Raw genomic sequence first — 26,860 nt, 5'->3', positions numbered from 1 at the left:
AGAACATTCTTTTGGTGAGCAGAGATCATTTGTGAATTGGACGCGATAATACAAATCGGCAAGCGCGAAAAAAGACAAGCCAACTAACACTAATTGTGTGCAAAAAATATTGCATTTTTAAACATAATTTAAAACAGTATTCCTGTACGGGAACACACGTATAAGGTAAGTTTTTTATAAAATTCTTTAAAACTAATGTAATGTCTTACATATACACATCTTGTTCAAAGAATTTCAAGTTTGTATGTGTAGCGTGCCTTGTAACCGCGTCACATACAACGACAAAAAAGCGGACAAACTTTAATGTAATGCCAAGAGACGCCAAGAAAAAATATGCTTCCAAAAGTTTGTCCCGCTTTTCTGTGGTTTTATTTAACGCGTATCTTACATATAAACGTTTTTTTTAAAGAATTTCAAGTCTGTATGTGTAGCGTGCCTTTTTACCGCGTCACTTACAACGACAAAAAAGCGGGACAAACTTCTGGAAAACATAATTTTTCTTCGCGTCTCTTCGCATTACATTAGTTTTCAGGAATTTTGTAGGTAGGTCAAAGAATTTCAAGTCTGTATGTGTAGCGTGCCTTATAACCGCGTCACATACAACGACAAAAAAGCGGACAAACTTTAATGTAATGCCAAGAGACGCCAAGACATTACATTAACTGATGTAATGCCAAGAGACGCCAAGAAAAAATATGCTTCCAAAAGTTTGTCCCGCTTTTCTGTGGTTTTATTTAACGCGTATCTTACATATAAACGTTTTTTTAAAGAATTTCAAGTCTGTATGTGTAGCGTGCCTTTTTACCGCGTCACTTACAACGACAAAAAAGCGGGACAAACTTCTGGAAAACATAATTTTTCTTCGCGTCTCTTCGCATTACATTAGTTTTCAGGAATTTTGTAGGTAGGTCAAAGAATTTCAAGTCTGTATGTGTAGCGTGCCTTATAACCGCGTCACATACAACGACAAAAAAGCGGACAAACTTTAATGTAATGCCAAGAGACGCCAAGACATTACATTAACTGATGTAATGCCAAGAGACGCCAAGAAAAAATATGCTTCCAAAAGTTTGTCCCGCTTTTCTGTGGTTTTATTTAACGCGTATCTTACATATACACGTTTTTTTTTTTAAGAATTTCAAGTCTGTATGTGTAGCGTTTTTTTTACCGCGTCACTTACAACGACAAAAAAGCGGGACAAACTTCTGGAAAACATAATTTTTCTTCGCGTCTCTTCGCATTACATTAGTTTTCAGGAATTTTGTAGGTATGCATAGGCTTCCTATAGTTGGTCGCCCATTTCTGTCGCTGTATGTGACGCGGTTATAAGGCACGCTACACATACAGACTTGAAATTCTTTGAAAAACGTGTATATGTAAGATACGCGTTAAATAAAACGACAGAAAAACGGGACAAACTTTTGGAAGCATATTTTTTCTTGGCGTCTCTTGGCATTACATCAGTTAATGTAATGTCTTGACATCAGTTAATGTAATGCCAAGAGACGCCAAGAAAAAATATGCTTTCAAAAGTTTATCCCGCTTTTCTGTCGTTTTATTTAACGCGTATCTTACATATACACGTTGTTTTTTTTCAAAGAATTTCAAGTCTGTATGTGTAGCGTGTCTTATAACCGCGTCACATACAACGACAAAAAAGCGGGACAAACTTTTGGAAAACATATTTTGGCTTAACTCTAGTTTAGTAAAAACTCTCCGATTTTTGTGAAATTTTTTTCAGAGGTAGATATTGTTACGCTTATCAGGGAAATGTATAATTTTCTTGGACGGACCCGGTTACCCGGTTATTAGACCCGAAAGTTCGGTTACAAAACCCGGGTTAGACCCGGCTGTACTGAACCGTTTGCTACAAAATGTGTATCATTGGAAAGCTGATTTTTGGACCCGGATTTTTCCATAAAACCCTCAAAAGTCGAAAATGGGCTCATTATCGTTTCCCATTTAATGTAAGCCAGATTGTAGCTCACACTTCAACCTTTCCAAAGTGGTGCTATATGTTGTAATACCTTCCCTGGATCCAGAGATATGGCTCTTAGAATCTGGACAAACCGGTTTCTCTAAGTGGCTATTTATAGAAAAAATTATAATTTGAAAGAACATTTTGTTCCCGTTCTCGAGATTTGCACTATCCATAGGAGAAAGTCTTAAATCCCCGGCCGAAGGCCGTCTATGTAGGGAAACATTTATAATTTAAAAGAAAAATGTGTTCCCGTTCCCTAGATTTGCACCTGTTGCTATTTAAAGAAAAAATTATAATTTAAAAGCAAATTTTGTTCCCGTTTCCGAGATTTGCGCCTGTCCATAGGTGAAAGTCTTAAATCCCCGGCCGAAGGCCTGCCATTTTGAGAAAAAATATAATTTAAAGGACAATTTTGTTCAATTTAGAACTTTAAAATTTTCCATAGACACCTATAATGTAAAGAAATGAGCCCTACAAAACCGAGTTCTGAAGATTCTAAGGGCCATATCTCTGGATCCAGAGAAGGTATTACAACATATAGCACCATTTTGTAAAGGTTAAGTGTTATAATATGGCATTCAGTGGGCACAATAATGGAAGCATTTTCGACTTTTTGAGGGTTTTATGGAAAAATCGGGGTCCAAAAATCAGTTTTTGGTTTATATCACCTGACCACCTGAAAATATCCCCATCATATGACCACTTTTTGGATAGGTTTTTCCATAAGCATTCCAATGATACCCAATCAGTTTAGTACAGCTGTGTCTAACCCGGGTTTTGTACCCGGACTTTCGGGTCCAATAACCGAGTAACCGGATCCGTCCCCAAGAAAATTATACATTCCCATGATCAGCGCAACAATATCTACCTCTGGAAAAAATTTCACTAAACTAGAGCTGTTCCCATATTTTTTCTTGGCGTCTCTTGGCAAATTTAGTTTAACTTTAAAATGTTCCATATCGGTCCTCTCCTCCGCAACACTTTTGTACTTTACATTCGATCTGTATGTAGGTAAAAGTTTCAATTTACATATGCTGAGGGTATATCTCTGTCGGCAAAGCCCACTGATACTTTTTTAGTTGTTTCATTTGAAATTGTTTTTATTCTAGCTAAAAATGTTTTCCCTGATTGTATTCGACAACGGGGAATCTCTTGTCGTTAATTCCAAAACTTTAAGCCAATGTGCCGAAGAAGAATGCGTCGTAAAGTATAGAGGCGGCAGCTATAAAGCAAAAATAATTGCCAGAAATGGTAAGTTTATAAATATAAAATATCATATATATGATAACAATATGTAGACTTACGCATCATATATTGCTAGATAACAAACAACGTTTGATTGATTTCAAACAAAGAAGAGACAATGATAATGGAACTTTATGGAGAATGGAAAATTTTTCAAAACAAACACTGTCTGAACTAAGAGATTCCCTCGAAAATACTTCACCAGAAATTGCTAAAGCGTTATTCAAGCAAAGACATATGGCAAATTCAAATGAGAACACGCCAGAGATACATTGTAATTCACGGTAAGTCTTTTTTGATAAAAACACATTTCTGTCGTTTGTAGCAGACGAAATATTTTATACGAAACACTTCAAATATTTGAATACACTAATACCTCGATTTGCGTTAATAACACTGTACAACGAAATCGAACTTTTTTCAAAATTACAACCCAGCAAAATGTTCGATGCCAAAGAAGCTATTCAAGAATGGGTACAAGTGATATGGAATGTAATTTTTTTAGCATCTTCATTCATTCTTTTTACAAGAGCGTGACCCCCAAAAGATGCAATTCCTTTTCAGATCCTAAGCATTTTAACCAATTCTTTGGCATGACATCTTAACCAATTCCTAGAATAGCATTTTCACAAAGCCTTTGGCATGTCATCTTTACCAACCCTTTGGCATGACATCTTAACCAATTCCTAGAATAGCATTTACACTAACCCTTTGGCATGTCTCTTGATGAACCCTCTAGCATGGAATTTTTACCAATTCCATAGAAGTACATCACGGCTATAGAAGTACATCACTACCAATGAGTTTAAAATTGAATCGAGGTATATTAATTGATGTGGGATAAGCCTCCTTGTCCAAGAAGGCACGTTTGTAGAAAAATACTATTCATTTTCAGAATCCTGTTCTTCTTCGATTCGGGCTTTTGGGTCAAATTTCGAAAACAAGATTTGATTGATTTCATTCTAAGTCAGAGTTAGTCGCATATCCAACGTTTCATCTTGATTTGACAGATTTTGCATATATTTATGTACTTGAAATAGGATTTAACCAAACATTTGCAAGAAATGTATAAGGACATACTACTAATTAAAACCTTTTATAAAATATACTTATATATGTATTTACAAATAAGATCCTAGCACAGACAAGGAAACTCTTTTAGTATCAAAGAGTGCAGTTCGATTCTACTTTTTTGACTCCATATTGGAGACTTCCTATAAATAACACTGTGAACAAAAATTTTGGGGCATGGACGATTCTCTTTGGGGATAAAAGCCCTTGGTAAGTATATTAAGAACCCCGAAGGACAGATCCGCCCTGAGTCGAACTTTCGCATTATGGCGTGATGAAGTTTTGTTCTATCATTATTGTGATATCTTTGTTCACTGTTGTTTTAGCTTATTTTTGAGATAATATGTCTTCAGTCAAATCGAATGAGGATTATTTTCGTAGAGTACTTCGACCTTCTAACTCGCTTCCTTCGATGTCCTCATCGTCCTTCATTTTAAGAGCTAAAACATAAGTGAACAAAGATACAACGATAATTCCTGATGACTTACAGGGTCTCTAGCAAAAAATCCATCACGCCATAACGCGGAAGTTCAACTCACGGCGGATCTGTCCTTCGGGGTTCTTAATATACTCATCAAGGCCTTTCTTTCCCAAGAGGAATTTCCCGTGCCCCAGATTTTCACAATCATTTTGTTGCACAGTGTAATAAATAAAAGAAAATATACCAAAAAAATAAACTTCATCCCAATTGGATCGATGGAATGGGTTCAAATACCGATGAAAATATCGGATCTTTCACGACTTCCTTTGAATGGGTTTAAATGTTGAAGAAAAGATCGGATCTTTCACGAGTTGATTTATCATTCGTGGAATTAATTCAAATGCTGAAGAAAAGATCGGATCTATCACGACTTCAATTGAACCAATGCAAAAGATCCAGTGAAATCATGGCATCTCATGGAACCACTTCCATAAAATTTTGCTGGGAAGAAACGCCGCACAGATTATGAAATCAAAGAGGCCGAAAAAAAGAAGTCATGTGTATCGGCGTTTTGAAAGTTTACGTCGGGAAGTAACCTAAATAGGCGTGCCAAGTTCAGCCCATTTCTACAGGTTTTGAAATATTCGACATCAGATTCCTTGGAATCCTTGCTTTTTAGGTATAAAGTGTCTTTGGCCTATAGTGAAATTTTATGACAAATAATTTTGTAGAATATTATGATCTGATACGATCTCATTTTAAATGAGTTTTTAAAAGTTTGTGAAAAAAAGGGACCAAAAAGACGTCTTTAGTGACTCGCATGAGGGCTAATTTTCTTCATAAAAAGATACCCCGCATTGTTGTCAGCAATATTGCCAAAGACACTTTATACCTAAAATACAAGGATTCCAAGGAATCTGATGTCGAATATTTCAAAACCTGTAGAAATGGGCGGAACTTGCCACGCCTATTTAGGTTACTTCCCGACGTAAACTTTCAAAACGCCGATACACGTATCTTCTTTTTTCGGTCCTCTTTTGTAATCTGGTCGAATTATCTTGTAATTATTTTTTGTGTTGTACAGTGTAATTGGTTCCGACGAACTTCAACGCAAATCGAAACATGTTTTTCCATATGTTTATGTGAAGAATTTTTTAATTGGTTCTCCAACAATTTTTAATTTAAAATTTTTCTAAATTTCTTGGACGTAGAAGCCTCGGTACATTAGAAGCCTTGCGGCCTGGGTTTCTTCTGACATAATAAAAATAAAATAAATTTCGAAGGGTTGCACTATTTTCTTCATTCTTTTAATTTTATTATGTCTCTCATTTGTAACTCATTTTTTACACAGTTGCAGTTGACCAATCGAACTAAAATTTTGCACATTTTTAAGATTTGGATGACAATACATGAATATTAAATCAAAACCAATTTTGGTCCATTTTGTTTTACAGTGTTTTATCTAATTTGCTTTTCAAATCAGGTAACTCGTGTTTCACACAGTTGCAGTTGACCAATCGAACTTAAACGTTGCACATTTTAAAGCTTTTGATGACAATACATGAATATGAAATCAAAACCAATATTGGTCCATTCTTACAGTGTTTTACGGTGTCTAACTTAACTCCCTTTTCGAATTTGATTTTTAACAGGGTTGTAGTTGACCAATCGAACTTTGCACACTTTTGTGAAAATTTCGATATATGACACTGTGTTACAAAAGTTGACCAGAAAAATATTCAAGCGTTCTGATGCAAAATTCCATCGTGTTGGGATCCATGGAGAACGAAAATGCCTTTAGTTCCTTTGTGTCGCTTCGTTTTATTTTTTATAGCGGTAAGAGTAGTGAAAATCTGGGTTTCTTATATTTTCAAATTTAAACGGGCATATCTTATTTTTTCCGCAACGGATTTCTTTTGATCCTTCTTCCTTTTTTTAAGGGGTGAATATATCTTTTGAAAAAGCCATTATTGTTTTAAATCGGTTAGCAAATGGCAAAGTTATAGTGGTTTAAGTCTGAAAACTCCCACAAAAAAATTACAACTGAATTTCTCAGAATTTTCAAAAATATCTTTTTTTGTTTTGTTCAATATTTAATTTGAAAATTGTGAGAAATTTAGTTATAGTTTTTTGTGGGGGTTTTCAGACTTAAACCACTATAACTTAGCCATTTGTTAACCGATTTAAAACAATAATGGCTTATTCAAAAGATATTATTCACCCTTTGAAAAGAAGAAGGATCAAAAGAAATCCGTTGCGGAAAAAATAAGATATGCCCGTTTAAATTTGAAAATATAAGAAACCCAGATTTTCACTACTTTTACCGCTATTCAAAAAATTGTCGAAGCGTGATAGGTTGAAATTTAGTTATACACCATTTTCTGATAGGCAGGCTTTAATTACACTTTAGTTTGTATAAATCGTACTAAAATTTTCCATATAGACGATCATTTTTCATTCAAAAATACCTTACGTCCCCTACAAAATCTTATTTTATTCGTTCAAAACTTAATAAATATATTCGTTTGATTTTTAACAAAGCGTGTAGAAAAATGTCTCATATCTGCCAATCATCCGATTTTTCAAATATGAACATAGTTAAGATACTGAGGATCTCAAAACATTATTTGGTCGAAGAATGAATGCCTTATATATACGTTTTTTGGCTGATCTTTACATAAAGGGCTAATAGGAACTGTTTTATCTTGGGTTCAAGGATCAAAAAACACAAATTTATGAGATACCAAACATTATATATTGTTCGCGGTAATAGCCAGTGTGTTAATAAGTCTATTCACTAAAGGGGTTGTCAATAAAATCCATAGAATTGCCCAAAAGTTGTTCAATTTTTGGAAAAATCGCTGCAAGGACTTTTGTATTCAAAGTGACTTTAAACATATTGGATTCACTATTATCAACTAAAATATAGCCAAGTTTGGCCCCAAACTCAACTAAAAATATTTGTTTGTCCTTTTTCGTCCACACTCCTATTTTTTGAACAAAAAATTTGAAGACGATTTATAATTTTGGTGTAAACAGTAAATGATTTAGAACAAATTTCCACATTCCTGTTATTAAATAAACAGTTAGGATGTCAACAAAGTTAAACAAATACAAAATACGCCAAAATGGAGAAATTTAATCATGTTTATTTGACCTTTTCCTTTGTGCGTATGGGCACTCCTATTATTTTGAACACAGCTGTATATAATTTGTGGCAATATTGCACATACACAAAATCACATAAAAGGCTTTAAAATATCTTTACGTAACGATACAACAACATTTTTAAATTTCATCATTTTTGGTCAAGCTTCATCCTTTAATGGAATGAACCCTTATAAAAGGGATGGGAAATTAATATTGAAATTACAATTAATTAAAAAATTAAATATTATTTTGTTCCGATTACTAATACGATGTACTTTTTCAGCCTTAAAATGTTTTCATTGGTTTCATTTTTCGATGAGAAATTCTATGTCGTTAATTCAAGAACCATAATGAAACTACAGGACAACAAATGTGTGGTCAAATATAATGGCGCAACGTACTCAGCAGAATTAATTGCAACTAATGGTAAGTTCACAAAAATGTTCCCTGTTTTTATATTATTTTCTCTATATAACAATATAAATTGTATAATATATTTACGTAATGGAAAAGTGGTTGTACGTTTATTTCTTTGGTTGTGGTTATGGTAACATCGGTTATATAAATTTTTGCAATCCCGTGTTATTGTGGACATATAGTATAAGGCGTGGACGAGGTACCATTTAAAAATTCAGATTCCCTATGCGAATACATGGTAGAACAATAAAAGGTAACAGCAATACCCAGCTGACTGAACTGGGCTGTAGTGTTAGTGTCAAATTCCCTACCACATTTTATATATTTATTTCTACGTTCGATGTATATTAGGGATATATATTTTTTAAGAAAAAATAAATTCATCAGAAAAAAAACTAGATTGAGGGCTATTGGCTTAATCGCCTTTAACTTATTAGAAGTTACGTTCAAACCAATCTAATATGTAAAAAGACAGGTACGCAATGAGCGATAAGTAACACTGTGTGCCATTTTTAGATTCATTTTTATTAACCATATTCTGACAGTGCAGCATGATAGAAGACCAAAAAAGATAAGACATGTGTCTCGAGATTTTTCCCTATCTCATCAACCTTCGTGGTTATGGGGCCCGAAAGATTCATTTTGTTAGGCTCTTGGAGGCAAAGTTGTAGCTCATTTCTTAAAGAACAAAAATTGTAAATGCAAAAAATCCATCAAACTTCATCTTCAAGGTAAAATCGCCAAGGTCTAATTCCGTTTAAATTTTTTTCTGGTGTTTTGGTCTACAGTTATCAAACCGATCAAGATTGAAGCAAACAAACAAGTAAAAAAATGTATCTCAAATCTCAATAAATAACATTCTACAATAAAATATCAAAACAAATACGATTGTTATCCTTTTTTCTCTGGATCTGGTCCATAGATACTAAACCGCTCAATATTCAAGAAAAAAGGTAACTACAATAATTTAGCAAGGACATCAGTAAACAACTTTCTGGAATATACAAACTGTCTGCGAAAAATTCTTAAAGGCCAAAATAGCAAAGTACTTTTGAAAATATTAGATTTTTATGCATTTTTCACTGATTCTGGTCCATATATACCAAGCCGTCCAAAATTAAGGGATGCAGTCGACTACCAAAAGGTACCTAAGATTTCAATAAACAACTTTCTAGAACATATGGACACTCTCGGAATGATGCTTTGCTTTAAGCTGAAATTCACCAACAATTCAATTATAGTTAAATTTTTTCACTGTCCAGGTCTGTAAATAACAAACTGTTCAAAATTCAAATAAATTTTAAAGGTTTGGTATTTTCGGACCTGAACAGGAAAGAATGGGCACAAATAATCGAATTTTGTGCTTGAAGGGCCGTTCCTAGAAAGCTCATATGTTCTAGAAATTTGGTTATTGAGATCTTAGGGACATTATTGTAGTTGCTAGTATTCTTCAAATTTGAGCGGTTTGGTATATATAGACAAGAATCGGTGAAAAATTTATAAAAATCTATTATTTTCAAAAGTATTTTGCTATTTTGACCTTTAAGTATTTTTCGCAGATAGTTTGTATGTTCCAGAAAGCTGCTTACTGATGTCCTTGCTAAATTATTGTAGTTACATTTTTTCTTGAATATTGAGTGGTTTAGTATCTATGGACCAGAACCAGAGAAAAAAAGGATAACAATCGTATTTGTTTTGATATTTTATTATAGAATGTTATTTATTGAGATTTGAGGTAAATTTTTTAGTTGTTTATTTTATTTACAATTTTTGTTCTTTAAGAAATGAGCTACAACTTTTCCTCCAAGAGCAAATTTATATTAGTACCGGTTTAGAAGATATGAGCCTAACAAAGTGATCCCTATCGACATCAAAGCATTAAATCTTTCGGCCCCATAACAACGAAAGTTGATGAGATAGGGAAAAAGCGCGAGACACATGTCTTATCTTTTTTGGTCTTCTCTCATGCTGCACTGTCAGAATATAGTTAATAATTTTCGAGTCGCACAGTGTAGTGTAATCCAATGTGTAATGAACTATCAAATTTTATATTTGGCTTAAGAATCTTCAAACTGAGCATGATAATCAGCATAATATAATAGGCTAAAATGTAAATCGTTAGGATAAGCGAGTAGTTATATGGGAAGGTACCCTAAAGGGTGCATATAAAGAATATGATATATCAGACTCACTGTTTGTGAGTGGAAAGTGTAAATCTTATAACAATCCATAGAGTCGCGAAAATATAGACAGACGGGTACAAATAGGGAAAGCAGTAACTCCAAAGGACCCAAATATTAAAATTGATATTTTTGAGTCAACCCTTTATAAGGTCACGCGGTGCGCCTTAACTAATTTTAAATGAAAGGTGCTTACATGAGAGGTGACTAAATGAGAAAAATCAAAAAAGAAAAAAATCGCCGGAGGGAATTTCAAATAAATCGCGGTCAAACTCCACATTTTTAAGGCTTTATTATGTTGTATATGATTTTGCTTGAAATCATAAAGCCTTGAAAATTTGGACTTTGGCCGCGATTTATTTGAAAATCCCTCTTGCGATTTTTTATTAATTTTCTCATTTAGAGTTAAGCTTGATGATCGGAAATTATTTGCAAGTGAAAAAGGAAAGCCAAGGACTTCGAGTCATATAGATTTTTTTCTTTTTTGATTTTTCTCATTTAATCATCTCTTATGTAAGCACCTTTCATTTAAAATTAGTTAAGGCGCGCCGTGTTTAGTTGTAACTTTCTAGCATTCACAATACGACAAGCCCAATAGGGATAGCAGAATTTACGATAAAAATAAAGCAAATAAATTATAATTTCCCTTTAAGTTAAAATCATTTATTCAATAAAATCCACAATAACTTTAAATATTGATGTTATAAAAGATAAATCATAAAGTGTTGCGCATATCAAAAGCAATAAATCAGCATTAATTCAATATTTGCTTTTAACAAGCTGTTAATGTAAATTTGTAGTTGGATTCGATAACAACAACAATATTGACGGATCCTTGAGAATGGGGAGTACAAAATAAAACAAATATTACATTTTTAATCGTAAAGTATTTATTCAAAAAAATGGGTTAGTATCAACCATTCTTATGTTTGCCAATATTCGGTTGTTAAACTTTTTTATTATACGGCGAACATATGAATGGTTATGGTAATCCACTTTCCGAATGAATATTTTACAATTAAAATTATAATATAAGGGGATAATTTATTTTAGAGTATTATGATATTTTCCCCAGACTGTGTGAAAAGTGATAGGAGAAGGCAACCCTGTTAGGATAACAAATCCAAATTCTTCCCAAAATGGCCCTAACATGTTACCAAAAAACAAATTTAAATCAAAAGTACAGCTAATTAAAAGCTATAACAAACTAACACTACAATCTTTAATGATACTTCATTGGTGCTCAATACACTGTGCAACACGAAAATTATTAACCATATTCTCACATCGCAGTGTGACAGAACACCAAAAATGAGAAGACACGTGTCTCGCAGTTTTTTCCTATCTCATCAATTTTTGCGGCTATAGGCCTCCAAATGTTTGAGGCTTTGATGTAGAAAGGGTAATTTAGTCAGGACTATATATTCCAAACCGTTAGGAAATTTGAATTTATCTTTGAGTCTCTTGTCTTAAAGAACAAAAATTGTGAACACATACATATAATCCATCAAGCTTCATCTGCAAGGTCAAAATCGCCATGGGCAAATTTCTTTTAAATTTTTTTCTCAAGTTTTGTTATACAGATTTCAAACCGATCAACTACAAAAACAAGCAACTACAAAAATGTACCTCAGATCTTAATAAACATCTTTCTATATATATATATATATATAATTTGAGAATTCCAATTGAATTTCGAATTGTTTCATTTGCAATTTTAGAATTTCATTTGAAATTCGAATTATTTCATTTGTAATTTGAGAATTCCATTTGAAATTCGAATTATTTCATTTGTAATTTGATTTTTTTCATTTGTAATTCAAATTATTTCATTTGTAATTCAAATTTATCCATTTGTAATTTGAATATTTTTCATTTGAAATTCCAAATGAAAAACTTCGATTTACAAACAGAAAAATTCAAATTACAAATGGAAAAATTCGAATTACAAATGAAATAATTCGAATTACAAATGAAAAAAAATCAAATTACAAATGAAATAATTCGAATTTCAAATACAATTCTCAAATTACAAATGAAAAAATTCGAAATTCAATTGGAATTCTCAAATAAAAAGTGAAATGTTTTGAATTTCAAATGAAATAATCAAATTACAACTGAAATTCTTCGAATTACATATGAAAATGGTGTAGAATATACGAACTCTGTAGAAACGGATCTTAATGTTCAAAATAGCAGAACAATTGCGATTTTTATCCTCTTTTCTAGGATTCTGCTCCATAGATATTAAACCGTTCAAAATTCAAGAAAACAATCAACCACAATAGCGTATCAATGGTATCAATAAAAAACTTTCTGGAATATGCGAAATGTCTATGAACGGTTCATAATGATAAAAATAGCAAATTTTTTTTTGAAAATATCCAATTTTTATACTTTTTTCTCCTACTCGGGTCCAAAGATACGCAACCAACCACAAAAATGTACCTAAGATTTCAATAAACAACTTTTTAGAACATATGAAGATTCTAGGAATGATTCTTTGGGGTGAAATTCACGAATAATTAAATTATTTTTAACATTCCCCCTGCTCAGGTTTGGAAATAACAAATTGTTAAAAACTCAAGGAAATTTGAAAGGTTTGTTATGTACGGACCTGAACAGGAAAGAATGATCTAAAATAAGTCCCAATTTATATTAGGCGAGTTTACTTGCGGCAATTGTCAGTTTGATGGAGGGAGAGGTGAGGTATATGGTAACTCTTTGCCTCTCAACACCCTCTCTCACCCACAAACTGACTTGTGCGAGGTTTATGTATTTTTTTAATTGAAACAAAGGCACATTTATAAAAAGTAACAAAACGTATATTTGGTTCGAATGAAATACAAGAACTGAAAATTATAATTTCAAAATGAAAAAAGTATTTTTCTGTCAATTTAAAATTCAAAGAAAAGGTGATGTAAGTTTACAAGTACAAACATTGTAAAGTATGCACCTACAGACTATTGCCGCAAGTAAAATGGCCTAATGTAAATTGGGACTTACACTGTACAACAGACAAAAAAAATTACAAGATAATTCGACCAGATTATGAAAGAGGACCGAAAAAAAGAAGACACGTGTATCGGCGTTTTGAAAGTTTACGTCGAGAAGTAACCTAAATATGCGTGGCAAGTTCCGCCGATTTCTACAGGTTCTGAAATATTCGACATCAGATTCCTTGGGATCCTTGTATTTTAGGTATAAAGTGTCTTTGGCAATATTGCTGACAACAATGCGGGGTATCTTTTTATGAAGAAAATTAGCCCTCATGCGAGTCACTAAAGAGGTCTTTTTGGTCCATTTTTTCAAAAACGTTTAAAAAGTCCTTTAAAATGAGATCGTATCAGATCAAAATATTCTACAAAATTATTTGTCATGAAATTTTACTATAGGTCCCCGAATACACCAAAACTCTAAACCGTACCTAAACGCCAGGAATCTGCCAAAAGCAAAATCACGTTTTAGGGTTAGTGTTGTACTTTATCTGAGTTTATTAAGTTTTGTCCCACAAAACTTCATTCTAGATAGAAGACGTGAAAGACTTACATATTCTCCATCAAATTTCAATATAAGTCGCCGAATAAATGAAATATGTATTTACAATATATTTCAAGAAAATATATACATCAAGTTTGCAACAAAATACCCACATATTTTTTGAATAAATTAGTTCTGTTCTTTTTTCGGGTTGATGTATGAAAGTAACATGAAATTTAGTTTTAGACGAAAGTTGTTAAAAGAAGAAATATTCTACACAAAATTTCACAATAAGTCCCAGAACAAACTATATATCTAAGTAAAATACTTTGTTAAGAAAATTACGATACAAAATTAGATATTATAAGTAGAAATTATTTGTTAAACTTTTAGACTATTAATTATAATTTATTCCATACTGAGTCAAAATCTCCTAATATACTTCACTTTTTGGGGATTGTGTCAAAAGACGAAATATTTTAAATCAAATTTCATTATGAGTCTCTGAACAAAAGAAATGTGTAGCTATACCATTTAACATCTCCCAAAGCCTTCGCTTTTTGTATATGATTTAGGACCATATTCTACCGTTTTTATTCACATTTTCGTTATCTGCGGTCACAAAATATATTTGATTGATGTTGACATCTATGGTGAATATATATAGGGTATTTTAGTACTATAAACTAAAATAAAGTAAAGTCATCATGATAAGTCGTAGGTTCCTGATTTTGTATGTGAAAATATGGGGATAGTCTACGGCTATTATCCAGTGAATATATTTCTGACATACTAGTCCTAACATCCATGATTTTGGCATGGCCATAAATACTATAATGATGACAGCTACTTCTGCTCTGATAAAATTGACTGAATTAATTCTTGAAATCGAAGTAACTAGCCATATCCTAACTATATTTGTTATAATCATTCATGATACATACATGTATGTCAGATCCTGGGTTAATTTAGTCAATTTTATCAGAGCAGGAATAGCTGCTATCATTAGAGTATTTAGGACCATGCCAAAACCATGGATGTTAGGACTCGTATGTCAGAAATATATTCACGGATAATAGCCGTAGACTATCCCCACATTTTCACATACAATATCAGGAACCTATGACTTATCCTGATGACGTTATTTTACTTTATAGTTCTAAAATACGCAATTTTACGAAGTCCAATCTGGGTTGTCAATATTTTCCCTATATACAGTACCGTGCAAAATAATAGCAGTGCGGACTGCTAAGTACGAAAATTGCAATAATACTGTCATAAATCCTTAAAAGAATTTAATTATCTGCATCAGGCGAATGCTTATAGGGTTCTGGACCTCATGGGCTAAAATATTTTGCATAAATACGCAACTATTTTGAATGACCGTTGAAGCTTTCTGCTCAGGAATGTTTTTTCGCGTGCAAAATAATAGCAGTGCAAGTAAGCCAAGTAAAATGAACATGTTAAAAGCTATTCATTTATAACTTTTTACAGTTGAAAAGTATTTTGGAATGAAAATAAGACAAAATACTGACAATATGTGTATAAATGTGAATCATCATTGCCTTTAGTGCATCACTGCACCCCAGATGGTCATAACCATAAAAATTTTAATATTTCAATGAAAAACTTACCATTCTTTGGAAGATATCGGTAATATTTTGTCAAAAATTATTTGTAATGGTGGAAAATTATCGTACGTATCCTCAAAGCAACTATTATACATAGTACGGATACTATTTTTAGAAATTAATGTAAAAATAATCTTATAAAGCGAAGGAAATAAGAACAAGTCTTTGGATAACGTGCTAAAAACCCACTTTTATGGATTGGCGTGGTCTTCATTTTTGTTACCCAGGACTAGTGCTACAATTTTGCCAAAGATCCAAAAATGAAAATCCAATCGGTTTCCCAAATATGGAACCAACAAATTATAATCCTAAATTATGATAAGCAGGCTGTGTACGAAGATACAAAGTGACCGGGTATTTATTGCAGATAAATTACATCATTTACCATTAAAAATCGATTTTGACAATTTTTATAGTCTAGACATGCTCCTAAAACAGGTTTTTAAATGTAATGACTTTTTAAGTGCTGTATAGTGTAATCTATCTGCAATAACTGCCAAGTCACTTTATGGTTTCGGCTACAGCCGGCTAATCTTAGTTTAGGATTATAAGTTGTTGGTTTCATATCTCGAAAACCGATTGGGTTTTAATTTTTGGATCTTTGGCAAACTTGTAGCACTAGTCCTGGGTTTTTAGCACGTTTTCCAAAGATTTGGTCTAATTACCTTCGCTTTATGGGACTATTTTACATTAATTTTCAAAAATAGTATCCGTACTATGTTTAATAGTTGCTTTGAGGATACGTACGACCATTACAAATAATTTTTGAGAAAATACCACCGATATCTTCCAAAGAATGGTAAGTTTTTCCTTGAAATATTAAAATTTTTATGGTTATGACCATCTGAGGTGCAGTGGTGCACTAAAGACAGTGATGATCCCCATTTATACACAAAATGTCAGCATTTTTTCTTATTTTCATTCCAAAATACTTTTCAACTGCAAAAAGTTATAAATGAATAGCTCTTACCATGTTCATTTTACTTGGCTTACTTGCACTGAGCAGAAAACTTCAACGATCTTTCCTAATAGTTGCTTATTTGTGTAAAATATTTTAGCCCATGAGGTCTGGAACTCTATAAGCATTCACCTGGTGCATATAATTAAATCCTTTTAAGGATTTATGTCAGTATTACTGCAATTTTCGTACTTAGCAGTCCGCACTGCTATTATTTTGCACGCAACTATATATTCACCATAGATATGTCAACATCAATAAAATATATTTTGTGACCGCAGATAACGAAAATGTGAATAAAAACGGTAGAATATGGTCCTAAATCATATACAAAAAGCGAAGGCTTTGGGAGATGTTAAATAGTATAGCTACACATTTCTTTTGTTCAGAGACTCATAATGAAATTTGATTTGGAATATTTCTTCTTTGGACACAATCCCCAAAAAGTGAAGTATATTAGGAGATTTTGACTTAGTTTGGAATAAATTATAATTAAGAGTCTAAAAGTTTAACAAATAATTTCTACTTCTAATATCGTAATTTTGTAACGTAATTTTCTTAACAAAGTTTTTTACTTAGATATATAGTTTGTTCTGGGACTTATTGTGAAATTTTGTGTAGAATATTTCTTCTTTTAACAACTTTCGTCTAAAACTAAATTTCATGTTACTTTTATACATCAACCCGAAAAAAGAACAAAACTAATTTATTCAAAAACAAGTAAGAAAAGTCTATAGTCGGACGAAGCCTACCATGGGATACCCTATACCACTATCTCTGGACAACCGCTCTCCACGGAACTTCTTTTCAATGTTTGTTTAATTAACAAATATCAGAGATGTAATGTATAATACTTATGACCAAAACCAAAAAGTTATCTAGCATGACAGACATTTTTGTAGCAGGAAAGGAAAATTTAGTTCACACAAACTAAAATGTAATGAAACCCACTTATGTAGTACTACTACTTGCGTTGTTTAACCTCTACGTTATTGAAATTTTTACCAAATTCAGACAAAAGTTTCAGTCCATTTAATGGTTTATATGTATGGAGCAGAAGCCGAAAAAAGAGTACAAAAATCGCAATTGTTTTGCTATTTATTTATTTTATTAATCAACTTTACAATTATTCTAAGCCATCAGGCCAATTAAAATGAATTACATTATATTACATATTTGTATGTCATCACTACTCAGTGTGCATATGAAATAATCCTATTTAGTTATTTAAATTGAATCCTTACATGTAAACAATAAATGGAATACATTATGCAAAGCGCAGATATGTCACTACTCCATTGACCATTAAGACCTGTTCCTTCAGGGTTCGTATATTCTAGAAAGATCTTTACTGAGATCTGAGGTAAATTACAATACAGTGAAAGTCAAAGAGAAAACCTTTTTAATTGACAATGATGGCTATTAAGATACTTATAGACAATCTGAAGAAAATTTGAAATGTTTACAGCAATCGTTAAGAGTACGATTCTAATATCAATTCAATTGCGAATGCGTCAAATAAAGTCCACTGGATTTTAAATGAGGATTCATTTGGCGTAGTCTGTTTAAGGTTGAAATATAGAAAAATAATTCTATGTATATCCCAACACTTCTTCAACATTTTCCCTAATCTCACTATTTACTTTATATCACTATTTTATATTGGCTGCTAACACTTATATTTTTGACACTCAGGCTGACTTCCGAAACGTAAAAAACTGCGTTGTTTCAGTTACTGCTCGTGCATTGTAAAAGAATTTTAAAATGTACAGCGTTGCAAAATTTCTACCTGTTTTCTACGAAGTGCAAAACATCGCACTAATTTTTTATCACTGCGGTATGAACATTTGTAAACAACCGACGTTTCGGAATTCAGCCGCACTGTATGTATGTAATATGTATATAATATATTGGTACAATAATAACAAAAAAATTTCATTTAGATAACAAAATAGAACTTATTGATTTAAAAAGAATCAAAACAAATGAACTTAAATCAACGAATCTCAACGAAAATCTTACAAATAAATCAAATAAATGCATTTCAAACACCACAACGTCCTGTAGTTCACATAAATCCAAAGTGGCAAACGAATCAGCTAAAAAAAAACAGATACCTTCAATGCATAGACTTGTTAATGAGAATCCTCAGACACTACAGAAAGTGTCAGCAATCAAATTTGGAACAAAAAGGGAACAATTTCCTTCTTCCGCCGATCTCTTAGCATTATCGTCGGAAATTCATGAAACTTTAAATGAGAGCCCGCAAACACCACAGAATGTATCACCAATTCAATTTGAAACCATAATGGTGGACAATATGGAACAATTTTCTTCATCGTTGGATAATAATGAAACTGTAAATGAGAGTCTTCAGACACTACATGAAGTGACACCAATCCATATTGACACCTTAATGGTAGAAAATGTGGAAGGATTTTCTTCATCAACCGATATCTGTCCATTATCGTCAAAAATACATGGAATGATTCCTACTAATAATGACCTCGAAACAGTGGAGGATCCGGAACAATCTCTAAAAAATAGTAGTAATAGTTATCAGTATGATAATTTCCAAACATCGGAAGCATCACTTATTCATGAGAAATCGGAAACTTCATCAATTAATGTTGGTAACAAAACTGTAGGAAACGTAAACGATGAAAATAAGGGTGAATGTACCAAAACAGTAACAACACCTCATGTTGGTCAACTCGATCATCATTCGATTGACATCCAGTCATTATCGGACGGGTCAGAATCATTGATCGACGATGCATCATCTTATACAATTTCAGAGAATTGCAGTGATGAATCTTCTTTAAATAATGAATCAGAGAGTGAACTTCACATAAGTGACTTCAACATAAACTCTAAACATAAAGATGGAAAGTTTAAAAATTCTACTGCTATACAATCGTCCGATAAAAATAGCATGTCACAGACTATGAATGCAAGTACGTTGAATTCTGAAACAATTAATTCTTCTATACCCAACGAAGATGAAACGCCTGTATCAGAATACCACCCAGATTCAAGCTTACAAGACAAAAGTGCAAACACAAGTTCATTTGTAGAACTTATTACTGATCCACTAAATATCCAACCACTATGTGTCCCATCGTCAAACCAAACATCTAAGAAACACTTTTGCGTGTTTTGTAAGACTTTGCAATGCAAGTTTGCTCGTCATTTATTTTTAAAACACAGAAATGAAAAACAGGTTAAACAGGCAATGGCGCTTCCAAAACAGAGCAGGGAACGCTTGAAAATAATCGAAGAAATTAGGAAACAAGGAGATTTCCTGCATAACACGTCTAGTGATAAAAACCAAGGATTTTTAATAGTAAGCAGACGTCAACGGCAATATGCAAATCGAAACGCTGATGATTACGTATGTTGTGCAAAGTGTAGAGGATTTTATGTAAGATTTGCCTCACGTGCACATTCTCGTAAATGCCTCGGAATAAAAAATTCAAGATCAAATTATATTGATGGGAGAAAAGTGACTCAATACGTTCATCACGTTGCAAGTCCTGAAATGAAAACAAAAATATTTCCTGTGCTACGAAACGATGAAATTACAAAATCTATTCGTTTTGATGAACTAATTATACGCTATGGAAACAGATTGTCGGAAAAGCTTTGCCAAGATCATCATCATGATCAAATAAGATCACATATGCGCCTTTTGGGCAGATTTAAGATTGAGCTTCAAAAATTAGCGCCGGAAGTATCCGAGCTGAAAGACATGTATAAACCATTTTTATTCGACAAAGCGATGATTGCCTTACGAAAAACAGCGAAGTGGGAGTTTAGTAAGGGCTTCGCCACACCAGCGGTTGCAACGACATTGACAACCTTAATAAAGAAGTGCGCAAAAATTCAAGGCAATGAATTTATTAAATCTCAGAACGAGGACTTAAAAGCTTCTTTAGATAATTTTGTCTCCCTTTGGGTCGAAGAAACGCCAACACAAGTGAACAAAAGGGCTTTGGAGGACCTAGATAATAAAAAAAGAACAAAGCGTACAGATTTGCCAAGCAAAAACGACATTAAAAAATTATATGATTATTTGAAACTTCAAATTATGAATTCAGTATCGAAATTAACAGAAAATTTTACAATTGAAGTCTGGAAAGATCTCGTCGAAGCAACACTTATAAGCATTCAAGTATTCAATAGAAGAAGGCCTGGCGAAATTGAAAGACTAACAGTCGAAAATTTTAAAAATAAAGAAAGAATAACAGACAGTCTACAAGCTGGTCTGCTAAAAAATATATCTCAACAATCGCTTGAGTTTGCAAAACAATATGTTAGGATAACTCTTCGAGGAAAATTAGGCAGAACCGTGAGCGTTCTCCTTGATCCGTTATGCATTAAGGCAATTGATTTAATTTTAAAATTCCGAGAAAGAGCAGGCATTAAAAAATCCAATCCATATATATTCACTCCACCTGGAAAATATGGCTCAGCCAAAAAGTATTATCGAGCTTGCACTTTATTAAGAAAATTCTCATCCGCGTGTGGCGCATCGATACCTGATAATATAACAGCCACAAAATTAAGGAAACACATCGCAACATATACATCGTTGTTGAATGTACAAGAATCGACCGTAGAAAGACTGGCAAACTTTTTAGGCCACCATAAAGATATTCATAAGTCTATATACAGAGTTCCGGTACCTGTAGCCGAAATCACAGATGTTTCCAAACTTTTGATTTCAGCTGCAGGCTACGATGATGAAAACGATAAAGAAATAAGAACATCGATTGATAATACTCTTTCCGATATTGAAACAAACGTAAGGAGTATTTCAGCTGTTAATATGGACAATCAAGGTTTGAGTAATAGCATTGAAGAATCAGAAATCAATATTGAGCCAAATTCGGTAAATCAGGGGAAGCGTAGTAGTAAGTAATCACGTTAAAAATAGCAGATATTAATTAGATTCTAATTAGATAGTAATTAGATTGTAATTAGTAATTAAATAGTAATTAGATAATAAGCATATAATAACAAATGATTTTACATATTCTAGCTTCACCTTTCGGAAAAACGAAACGCTGTAGATGGACGGAAGAAGAAGTGGATATTATTACATCACATTTTGGAGACTTAAAGAGCTTAAACAAACTACCGTCACTCAAAGAATGCTCAAACGTAATAGAAAAAAATGCGGTTCTCAAAAATAGGAAACCTTCCACCCTAAAAACATGGATCGACAACCAAAGGAGAAAATCATCTGCAGGAAAGTAATCGCAGAATTTATTTCTTTATCAATTTATTATAATTAGTGTATTTTCTAATCAAGTATTTCAATCTAAAAATTTAAAAACATACATATATTTAAATACTTTTTGGAAACATAAACAGAGATACAAACAATTTAATATTGGATAATTAAAAATAAAAAATTGTCAATTGTTATTGACTCAAACATGAACAATAGAGCGCAAAATAAAAGCTGTGTGGCACTGCTATGAGCAACAATTGAAAAAATATGACCATGCAGTCAGAGTCATAAGAAAGTTTACACCTTACAAAAAGTATTTAATAGCATATTTACACCGGTATAATGACATAATACATATAAAACACGAATACAATTTTTTTAAGTGTTTAGTGGTGAATTAAAATCCAGAAAATATAAGGTCTTGCATAAGCCTAATTATGAGATAAATGAAGATTGATACAGTAACCCAACATTTTAAGAGTCAAAAGAAAGTTTACTTTCTTCCCAAAATTAAAACATTTTATTAATTCTTTAGCTTGACATGCCTTTATTTTGGCTTTTTAAATAATTTGATACTATTAAATTATACTATTAATTTAATTTAAATTTTGGATTATTTTATCAATCTTCGTTTATTTCATAATTATACTTATACAAGGCCTAATAGTTTTGGGATTTTAATTCACCACTAAACACTTAAAAATTGCATTAGTGCTTTATATTTATTATATCATTATACCGGTGTAATTATGCAATTAAACATTTTTTGTGAAGTGTTAACATTCTTTTGACAACTGGCTGTATGTTGAATGCATTTAATTTCTACTAAAGCCCAATTAGAGATCACAAGCATCAACTTACATTTCAAAAAAATTTAGAAAAAGCATTAGACGACCGTTTGGCTGATTCATAAATATCGTTGGCCAATATCAGCGTGGATATGTACAGATTTCCAAAAACAATCAACGTGGATTTTTACAAAATTTTAAAAACATTCAAAAACTACAACCGTCAGTGTGGATTTATTGGGTTTTAAGCACAATCAGCGCGGATTCTCGGAATTTAGGCCACAAAGAGCGCATTTACAGATTTTATAGAGCAATCCTAGGCCACAATCACGATAATGGATTTATAGAGATTTTTCAGATTTAAGACCATAATCAGCGTGGATTTTTACAGATCTTTAGCATGCATCAAAGACCACAATCATCTACGTGGACTTTTGAGAGATTTTTTTTTGATTTTACAGAACCACGATCAGTGTGGATATTTCCAATTTTCAACCGCAATCAGCGTGGATTTTAACAGATTTTGATCGCATTCAGTGTGGATTTTTACAGATTTTTCATCATCGTGGATTTTTACAGATCTTTTGGATGCATCAAAGACCACAATCATCTACGTGGACTTTTGAAAGATTTTCTTGATTTTACAGAACCACGATCAGTGTGGATATTTCCAATTTTCAACCGCAATCAGCGTGGATTTTAACAGATTTTAACCGCATTCAGTGTGGATTTTTACAGATTTTTCATCATCGTGGATTTTTACAGATCTTTTGGATGCATCAAAGACCACAATCATCTACGTGGACTTTTGAAAGATTTTTTTGATTTTACAGAACCGCAATCAGTGTGGATTTTTATAGATTTCAAGCGCAATCAGCGTGGATTTTAACAGATTTTGACCGCATTCAGTGTGGATTTTTACAGATTTTTCATCATCGTGGATTTTTACAGATCTTTTGGATGCATCAAAGACCACAATCATCTACGTGGACTTTTGAAAGTTTTTTTTTTTATTTTACAGAACCGCAATCAGTGTGGATTTTTACAGATTTCAACCGCAATCAGCGTGGATTTTAACAGATTTTGATCGCATTCAGTGTGGATTTTTACAGATTTTTCATCATCGTGGATTTTTACAGATCTTTTGGATGCATCAAAGACCACAATCATCTACGTGGACTTTTGAAAGATTTTCTTGATTTTACAGAACCACGATCAGTGTGGATATTTCCAATTTTCAACCGCAATCAGCGTGGATTTTAACAGATTTTAACCGCATTCAGTGTGGATTTTTACAGATTTTTCATCATCGTGGATTTTTACAGATCTTTTGGATGCATCAAAGACCACAATCATCTACGTGGACTTTTGAAAGATTTTTTTGATTTTACAGAACCGCAATCAGTGTGGATTTTTATAGATTTCAAGCGCAATCAGCGTGGATTTTAACAGATTTTGACCGCATTCAGTGTGGATTTTTACAGATTTTTCATCATCGTGGATTTTTAGAGATAAGATGCATCAAAGACCACAATCATCTATGTTTATATTTTTTGTACCTACCGGACAAAAGAATATGGGGTCATTTGCAACGAAGTCGCGAAAATTACAGGCTGTTTTTGTTAACTTTGTGAGAATCGTATATGTTTTTTACAAAAATACAACACCAGTAACACGTAGGGAATTTTGTCCTAATAATGAAAACGCGTTTCTAAGATCGATTTGGTGGGAAAAGTTTCCGCGCCGACTGTAATTACTAAAACCCTTTTGATATTTTTTCAACTTATAATTTTAAATTTGCTTTGTTTGAATAAATATTCATAGAAAAATACAATTCTCACAGGCAAAGTCATTAAAAACTGTCTGTAACTTTCGCAAATTTGTTGCAAATGACACCAAATTCTCTTGTCCGATAGGTAAATAAATATAAACATAAAATTCACGAGTTTATAAAGAAAACACCATTATTGCAACAGTGTCAAAAATTCCTAAAATGCTCCGAAATGGCGCGATTTGAGAACAAATTGGACCATAACGCTGAATGATTTTAAATTAGATTGCAAAAAAATAAAAATTTTAATTAAAAGCAAATATGTTGTCATAACAACTAAAATTAAAAAATGCATTACTGAACTTCAATGCATTTGGTGCGGAAACTTTTTTCGCGATAGAGAAAAATTGACACCGTACTTCATAATAGTTTTCCATGCTCTACACTGGTATGTGGTGGTATTTTTGATATTTGCAAAAAAGTGCAAAAAGTTATAACCCTAGTGTTCATGCTGCCCATCAGCAAACTATTTCAGTATATTCTCAGATTTGTTGACTAACGGTTCCAGAGATATAGGGCCTTGAAAAGAATTCTGCAAAGACTATACTCATAACTTCTTTGTTCCAAATAGAAACAATTTTTGTATTTTGTTTTATCCAGCTATTTAATAAAAATATAAAAAATTCACAGTGTGCTTGGATGAAATATTTAAAATAAATTTTTATCACTCTACGAATTTCTTAAATTTTTTTGTTATTAAACTACGATTAATTACGAACATTTTAAGTCCTAGTTGGTAGTGGGATTCGAATAATTACTATTTTTTTATAATTTGTTTTTAATTGTCACTAAAGTTTCTCCTTTATACCAGTGTGAAACATTTGTTATTATAGCAACAGAACTTTTTATTTATTAATATTATTATTTTTCATTTTTATAAATAACACATTTTGAACAGTGATATATAGGTAAAAATTTCATGGCAAAATAAAAAAATTAGAAAAAATAGAATAGAATCCCACTTCCAATTAAGACTTAAAATGTTTGTAATAAATCATAGTTTAATAGAAAAATTTAAGGAAATCGAAGAGTACAATCACTGATAATTTTAAATATTAAATCTCGAAAATTGGATCCAAGCTCTCTGTTAATTTTTTCTATTGTTTATTAGATTGCTGATAAAAGAACAAAAACTACTTTTTTTCTATTTGGACCAATATTAAAGAAATTTTGAAACTATTTTTTTTTTTGCATATAATTTGTACAGAGTTCTAAATTTTCAATGCGCGATATCTTTGGAACCATTTATTATAAATATCTGAAAATATACTGAAGTGTTTTGCTGATGAGCCGCATTACCAAAAATAAAAGAAATCAAAAACCACTTTTTAAAATGTGTCCGATTTCACTCACAAATCCCAATATATTATTTTGAGTAGCAATTATATTGTCCATAGTTCAACCATTTCTTCATGTCTCTTGAAAAGTTCCATTGTGGAAAAAAGCTGAAAAAGTTGCCAACTCCAAACTCCCTCCATATTCTGTTTCAAACTATCTTCTGTAGTGCAGTTCTGAAACTCATTTTTTGTTACAAGCAAAAATCTGTGAAGTAAAAACGCGAAATTATGAATGAAAAATACCAATAAAAGTTTACAGCGCTGTTACTATCGGTAGGATTTGGCGGGACCTATATTTTGTTTAATAAATTTCGTTAAGTACCGAAATTATAAGCATTTTAATTTTACCGATTTTAGTCTGTAACCAAAAAATGAGTTAAAGTATCTATAATATAAGCTGTTCGAAACCACCATCGAATGTCGTAGGTTCATTATATGATCCCCTTTGGGAACATAAATGTTGTTCAGACTTAAAGATTACGGATGAGTAATGCTTATAAAATTTAAAGATTGGTATAACAATTTTTTGTAGACATAGAGCTCTGATGTAGGAATTCAGCATAAACAAATATTCTTTACCTTTTTAGCCAAAGCTCTTGGTGGTTCAATCATTTTGTTCGACATTCAACATATGTTCAAATTTTTTCAATGTTTGTACGTGTCACTGTCGCACTGCTAATATCTTGTGCATACGGAATGTACATACATATATAATTTAATCGTATCGATAGTATTTTTATTTAGTACTAATTTAAAAAAAAAACACATATATATATATTCATGGAATCAAAACATTCTGAACTAAAATTCTATATGAGACTGAAAGAAACTTGTTATGTATTTTTATTTGTAGTATTTATTTGTCGCAGTCCACAGTGCGTTTCTGGATCGAATTCCATAGAAAAATCATGAAATTGATGTGGTGGTGAATCGATCTAAGGACGCCTAATTTTATGAAATTCACTCTAGCGTGGACAACTATCAAACAATCAAATTTAATTAAAATGTTATAAATTACATTAAAGAAATGAGACTTTAAAATATATGTATATATAATATATGTATATATAATCAAAACTTTTTCTAATAGATACATATTAGAACTACCAAATTTAGTATTTAAGGATAAAG

The 26,860-nt window shown here is 32.1% G+C and overlaps 1 protein-coding gene across 2 annotated transcripts; it reads left to right on the top strand.

The window, feature by feature from the left end:
* LOC141388166 (uncharacterized) lies at positions 1 to 26,770 on the top strand. Of its 2 annotated transcripts, XM_073958198.1 has the most exons (5): positions 1 to 165; positions 3,091 to 3,232; positions 3,303 to 3,510; positions 8,152 to 8,294; positions 21,579 to 26,770. In XM_073958198.1, the coding sequence occupies exons 2-5, from the start codon at positions 3,097 to 3,099 to the stop codon at positions 21,794 to 21,796; spliced, it is 705 nt and encodes a 234-aa protein (XP_073814299.1). In that variant the 5' UTR covers positions 1 to 165; positions 3,091 to 3,096; the 3' UTR covers positions 21,797 to 26,770. The 2 variants fall into 2 exon arrangements, 1 of the variants encoding a protein (XP_073814299.1); XR_012408747.1 differs by lacking the exon at positions 8,152 to 8,294 and having other exon boundaries at positions 26,317 to 26,770.
* Positions 26,771 to 26,860: the final 90 nt, after the last annotated feature.

This window comes from Musca autumnalis, unplaced genomic scaffold (assembly GCF_047663935.1).
Source record: "Musca autumnalis isolate F117 unplaced genomic scaffold, ASM4766393v1 scaffold_65, whole genome shotgun sequence".
Lineage (NCBI taxonomy): Eukaryota > Metazoa > Arthropoda > Insecta > Diptera > Muscidae > Musca > Musca autumnalis.
The sequence above is the reverse complement of the archived record's forward strand: the minus strand, read 5'-3'. Positions and strand labels throughout refer to the sequence as shown.